This window comes from Oratosquilla oratoria, chromosome 1 (assembly GCF_046742065.1).
Source record: "Oratosquilla oratoria isolate Oo_2021 chromosome 1, ASM4674206v1, whole genome shotgun sequence".
Classification (NCBI taxonomy): Eukaryota; Metazoa; Arthropoda; class Malacostraca; order Stomatopoda; family Squillidae; genus Oratosquilla; species Oratosquilla oratoria.
The window spans coordinates 84,849,295-84,856,055 of NC_134777.1; the positions used below are offsets into that span (position 1 = coordinate 84,849,295).

The 6,761-nt window shown below is 38.1% G+C and overlaps 1 protein-coding gene across 1 annotated transcript; it reads left to right on the plus strand.

Annotated features, from left to right (window-relative positions):
- Positions 1-1,497: 1,497 nt before the first annotated feature.
- On the plus strand, positions 1,498-6,469 carry LOC143030881 (uncharacterized). The gene is made up of 2 exons (XM_076194115.1): positions 1,498-2,855; positions 5,685-6,469. Exons 1-2 carry the CDS (start codon positions 2,616-2,618, stop codon positions 6,447-6,449), a joined length of 1,005 nt encoding a protein of 334 aa, XP_076050230.1. The 5' UTR covers positions 1,498-2,615; the 3' UTR covers positions 6,450-6,469.
- Positions 6,470-6,761: the final 292 nt, after the last annotated feature.

Below are 6,761 nucleotides of genomic sequence, written 5' to 3' on the forward strand. Positions count from 1 at the left end.
ACTGCTGGAGTAGAGGAGACCATTTGGAAATCATTTCAAACTACAAAATTACACTGTATTAATGATTAAGCTAATAAACATTTTTAGTTAATACCAATCATTGCTTTAATACCGATGATATAAAAATACTTTATAATTGGTTATAATACAATATTGAAGTGGAATTTATATATATAATATATATATATATATAATATATATATATATATATTGTGTGTGTGTGTGTATAAATTCGACGCACCCAAGTTATATTACATTTGACCTCTGTCACACTCCAAACTTCATCATAATTCTTAACTCTTTTTAAACTTTTCTTCGCATTATATTTGTGTGTGTGTGTGTGTGTGTGTGTGTGTGTGTGTGTGTGCGTGTATATATAATAATACTGATGACCCACTTTCGGAGAAGAATAAGCGAAGATATAGAGATCTGTATATTTCGATCACTTACTGTGATCCTCTTCAGCAGATATGGATTCTGGATTCCAAGAAAAGACCACCTCGCTTGCGCGGGATCGGGTTTTGTGGGAGGGGAAGAATGTCTGTAGGAAAATGAAAAGATAGTAGTGTATAAAAGAGGGCTATTGCCACCGGGCGAATTGCGAGCGATTAGGGGCTTATTTGTTGTGGCTTAGGAGAACTGGGCTAGGAACTTGGACGGCGGCGTCAATGCCGGGAGGAAGAGCAGATTATATCACCAACGAAAGTTTGGAAAATGGTAGGAGACGTAGTAGGAGAGAAAGGGGGAAAAACGAAAAAATCTTTAGTGGGAGGTAAACTGAAATGAGAAGATGTAGTATAAGAGAAAGTGAGAAAGGAAACGAATTTTAGTCGAAGAAAAAGGAAGTGTATATGTTTGTGCGTGGGATACGGCTATGTTCGTGAGAGGTGTGTGTGTGTAATTTACGGTTAGTGAGTAGATTTCACTTCCCGCGTGTAGAGGGCGTTCCTGATTAGCCCCAGGTAAGGCATGAGAATTCCTGTTTTACCCCAGGTTGGGTTTGAGTAGCCTGTCAGTTAATGGGCTACTTGCGATATTATTATTATTATCATTATCACCATTACTATTATTATTATTACATTATTGCGGTTATCACCAGTCAAGCTGGTGAAGGGGTGTGTTACTTGTAGGTACGGTTATACACGTTTTATCGTGTACACCGCACGTGGGACGGGCGCAGCTGACAGATAGTCTGTACGGTGTGGTCTAGGTGTAATATGTTGTATCAGATGTTTGTGTTTGGCGTGCAGTTTTTCTAGGTGTTTTGAGTGAAGTTTGTGTTGGTTGAGTGGACGGATGTTGGAAATTTTGTGTAGTTACAAAGTAGAGAACAATGTGTATTTATAATGAAACAGTGAGGTAGCAAGAAGGGACGGAGTTCAGCCCGGCACGCATGCTCGGATCTTGGTAGCTCAGGTCACATATCCTGAGCTACCAAGATCCGAGCATGCGTGCCGGGCATGTGACCTGAGCCCCGTCCCTTCTTGATACCTCACTGTTTCATTATAAATACAAATTGTTCTCTACTTTGTAACTCATATCTGCTGAAGAGGATCACAGTAAGTGATTGAAATATACAGATCTCTATATCTTCGCTTATTCTTCTCCGAAAGTGGGTCATCAGTATTATTTTACAAATGTGCTACGACATATCTTTGTTGTGTATATATAAATTCGACGCACCCAAGTTATATTACATTTGACCTCTGTCACACTCCAAACTTCATCATAATTCTTAACTCTTTTTAAACTTTTCTTCGCAATCATTCTTATCCTCTACCCACGTTGATTTTTTCTCTGTCATATTTGAGATGGTGCCAATATGAATGGATCGTATTGTCATGTATCACGAATTGTTCACGTGTTAGTCGTCGGCCATGCACGTGCTTTCTCCCCCCCCCCCCTTCTGTCACACTCCAAACTTCATCATAGTTCTTAACTCTTCTTAAACTTTTCTTCGCATTCATTCTTATCGTCTACCCACGTTGATTTTTTCTCTGTCATATTTGAGATGGTGCCAATATGAATGGATCGTAATGCCATGTATCGCGAATTGTTCACGTGTAAGTCGTCGGCCATGCACGTACTTTCTCCTCCCTCCCGATCGCACAGCTGCTCGTCCAAGTTGACACAGACAGTAGTCAGATCAAGGGCTTCTTTTGTTAGTTGCTCTGAGGTCAAGACCCGGGGACGTTATCATTCACCGCGTCATATTGCCAAGACATATGATTTTTTTTTATTCTATTTTATTGTGGTATGTTCTTTCTTTTGTCTGTGTGACCAGATTTCTTGCAACTGGTCTTTTGGGTATTTCTGTTAATCTTTACCATTTGTCAATACATATGCTATGTCGGACTGATATATTTGTATTTTTATTTAATTGCATCGCATCGCCGGGTCGACTGGCCAGACATGCACATACATGAGAGTTGCCATATGATACCCTTTTAATTTGTACACATATTTTGGTGTTACTATAAGATTTATTATTATAAAGATATACTTTTCTTGTGTATGTGATAAGGCTTGAAAGGCTTGTATATTGGATTAGGCTTCTATGCCGTTTTTCAAAGTAGGATAGGGAAAAACTTCCTGTTTGTCCTTATCGGCCTTTGATGGCTCCATGGGCCTATCAGGTCACTTCCACCCCTTTAAAAGGGGTGCTTCCTAGCTTCTTTCATTCACACTACTTGAAGCCACTCAGAAACTACAAGCCAGTCCCTAAATCAGCTAGCTCCGCTGGGACTAAATTCACAAACTGCAACTACTTCTTTCATTCTTCACTTTCATCGGGTCGACATCGGCCGTGGTCTACGTGGGAGACATTTTCCCCCCATCACCTAAGGGTGCGTAAGGTATGTACTCACTAAGTTTCTTTTGTAGTAATATGCATGTTTTATTTTACCTTTATGTAGGTTATTGAATTTAAAGGGATGTTAGTGGTTTATCCACTTACGAGGAGAGGGTTGGAGTTACTCTGTCGTTCCGCGCATATTTTAATAAGTGCGATTTGTAACCGGCTCCTCTGGGAGTTTGTGATGTTATTTATTATCTTTTATATTATCATTTAACTATTCAGTTATTATAATTGCTCCTTTGGCGTTCTCCTTTATATATTTATTTGATGGTAGTTTGATTTAATTATATCGCACGTATTATCTTTTTTTTTGCATACATGTATTTTTGCATACATGTGTATTAAAACGCCTACACTCATATATATAGTATGCAAACACAATTATATACATAATGATAATATGTACGACAGTTACGATCCTAATTTAGGCTTTGATTTAATGCTTATCTTAGTATTACAAAATGCAAAGATGAATTGATTTGAAACAAGATGTGTCGTACATATTATTTGAGTGACGACACGTGTGCATAACACGTTTCCTCACTATTTGAATATTAACATTGACATATTAATTATGTATTAAGTTTTAAATTGAAGTTGATGTTTTTATTTGGATGTGTGTGTTATTATTTGGATGTGTGTGTAGAGTGGAATCAGCTGTAGTATGGTGTGGGTGGATTGGTGTTTATTTTAGGAGAAATTCTTGGCCACCAGTGGTGGTCAGGTATGTTGTCTGTGTCTAAGTTGTTGCAATGGGTTATAAGTTCTTGATTGACGGTTGTAAGGCTGTTCCATGTTTTCCTTCCTAGTCTGTGACTTCTTGTGTGAAGAGGCTCTATTTTATCTTGTTTGTGTAGTTGTTCCGTTGTAGTGCGATAGGGAGGTGTATGTTTGTGTGCATTTCTTATTATCTTGTTTTGTGTAGCTTGTAGTATTTTGTGTGTGGTTTTGTTTAGTGTGGTGTTGAGTAATGGAGGGTATTCTAATTGTGGTCTTATTAGTGTCTTGTATAGTTTTAATTGGATTTTTGTGTTTATTTTTTTTTTAATATTTTTAGTTTTTTATTTGTGCTTTTAGCTATCTGTATACGTGTTCCTATGCGTGCTCCTAGTATGGTTATTTGTTTTTTGAATGATATGTTATTTCCTTCTATTGTGATTATTGTTGGTTTGCGTGTGGAAATGGAATTTTGTTTTATTTGTGGCTATTTTCCATTTCTTTTCGTGTGTGTCTATTATTTGTATTTCTTTTTCTGTCTTTTTTGCTAACATTTTTCTACTTTTGTTATTGGGGTAGGTGATAATTTGTGTAAGGTCGTCTGCGTAATGTATTTGGAAGCAATGTGGTGAGGGTCTTGGTATATCACTTCTGTAAAGGTTGAATAATGTCGGTGATATGATGCTTCCTTGTGGTACTCCACTGTGTAATTTGAATGTTGGTCCTGTATATGTATTTATTTTTATGTTTGATGTTCTGTTGTCTAAGTAGTTGCATATAAGTTTGTTTATGGGGTCTGATAAGTTTATCTGTTGTATTTTGTATTTGAGTCCTTCGTGCCATACTTTATCGGTGTCCGGACATAATCCCTCCTGGACACAATCCCCCCGGACAATATCCCTCCTGGACACAATCCCCCTAAGACAATATCCCCCCTGGACAGAATCCCTCCTAGAGTATATGTTTATTTATATATTCTAATATATTAATGTCTTTATATATTAATGTATTTTAATATGTATTCTCATATAATATTTGACTGTATGTGTGAGTGTATGTTTATTTATGTATTTTAATCTATATAATATTTTCATATATGTTTGTAAGGTGTGGTAGTGAAGCAAAAACTTTTTTTCATAAATGATTTATTCAAACAAGTATATAAATGTCTGTACTGTATGCATTAGCACCTCGGTAAGGTAAGGTAATATGTTAATTGCTGTGCATGTGATGGTATATAATAGGAGAGCTACTAATCTGAATAATATGGGGGGATTTTGTCCAGCCCGCTCACTTCTGTGGAGGGATTCTGTCCAGGAGGGATATTGTCCGGAGGTATTTTGTCCGGGGGGATTGTGTCCGGGAGGGATTATGTCCCTGTTTTGCCCACGGAGGTTTGGGCCAGCAATCTCATCCTTTCCCAGTGTTCAATCCCCGCCCCCCCCCCCTTTCTCCTCCTCCTCCTCCTCTTCCTTCCCCCCCTTCTTTTCTTTCCCCTTATTCAATCTCAAGCATTTGTATCTCAACTTGTACTTGAAAAAAGCTGTAATAAGCGAAACGTCGTACAAATAAAGGCTCCGTCCTCATATGGTGTTTAACTCGTCAATCTTGTCGGCAACTGCCACTTTCATGAAAAATAAATGTTGTTATTTGATAATAGTGATACTGAGAACGCCAATAATGTTTTATATGAATTTTGGGTTAAAAGACAAAGAGGAAAGATAGAAATGTTAAAGAAGAAATATTAATCTCTTCTTAGAGAATTAGAATTAATGTAAAAGTGAATAAGCTTAACATATTTTTGTAACAAAAGTCATATAAAGGATTGAATATTTATATAGATATTTAACCTAAGCTAACCTAACCGAACCTAATTTAGTTAATTCAGTTAAAACCTAACCTAAACTAAACCTAACCTATGGTGACAATTGACGAATGAGTCACGAAATCTATAAGTGGTCCGAATCAGCCAGTGCCAGCGAGGGCCGAATGAGCCACGAAAATTAACATAATTTCTGATTGTTAGTGTGTTATGTATAGGGCCTATAGTACTTAAAGAAAAATTCGTCCCACCCCCATTTTTAATCATGTGTTCTATTTTTCTGTATAGGTCATGGATCGCTTCCTAAGTCCCCACAAGAGGCAACGAGTTAATGATGACGATCAAGAACCATATACTTCTCATTCCACTGAAAATCCGGAGTTGGAAGAGAATGTGGATGATGACAGTACCCAGAAAAACACAAGACGTCCTCCAGGGCCAAACGACATCAGCCTGCTGCCAGATAGTGGGCCTACCTGTCCTGATCTGAAGAAATATCCTTCACATATGCAAGGTGGTCAGACAAGATCATTCAATAAACGATGGTACCAACAATATTCTTGGCTTGAATATTCCGCGGTCAAAGATGCAGCTTACTGTTTTGCGTGTCGTCATTTTATAACTTCCAATCTTGGTCGAGCTGAACAATCATTCACCCACAACGGATTCAAGAATTGGAAGAAGGCAACCATGTCTCTGAAGGCTCATGATACTTCAGCTTGTCATAAATTTGCGATGCAAGCTTGGGGAGAATTCAAATTGCAGAAAGTTACAGGGGCAACAATTTATCAAGCCATTGATGCCGGGCATGACAAGACAGTGGCGGAAAATCGGCGGTACATTAGAGCAGTTATTGATGTACTTCTCTATACAGCATGTCAAAATGTTGCACAGGGAGGGCACAAGGAAGGGGTTGAATCCGACAATCGAGGAAACTTTTTGGAATTACTTAATGTGCTAGCCAAATATGATCATACAGTTGCAAAAAAGTTAACGGTCCGGGGAATGCAAAATATACTCACCACAATATACAGAATGAATTATTTGAAATAATGGCAGGTATGATCAGAAAGGAGATAAGTGATGAGGTGAAACAAGCAGGGCACTTTGCCATCATGGTGGACGAAACGAAGGATATAGCGAAGAAGGAGCAGATCTCTATTGTTGTGAGGTATCTCCATGATCAGGAGCTTCATGAAGAATTCTTGGATTTCACACCAGCTGAAGGCCTTGATGCAGAAACGTTACTCCAGAAGATAAAAGAAACTTTAGCCAAATGTAAAATTGACCACAGTACCTGGAGCGGCAGTTATGTCGGGTTGCATCAGTGGGGTCCAAGAAAGATTCAGAAAATATGTTTCACAG

Coding starts and splice junctions, on each gene's coding strand:
- LOC143030881 (XM_076194115.1), top strand. CDS start 2,616: ATGGCTCCATGGGCCTATCAGGTCACTTCCACCCCTTTAAAAGGGGTG. Junction 2,856..5,684: donor ATCACCTAAGGGTGCGTAAG/GTATGTACTCAC, acceptor TTTTCTGTATAG/GTCATGGATCGCTTCCTAAG.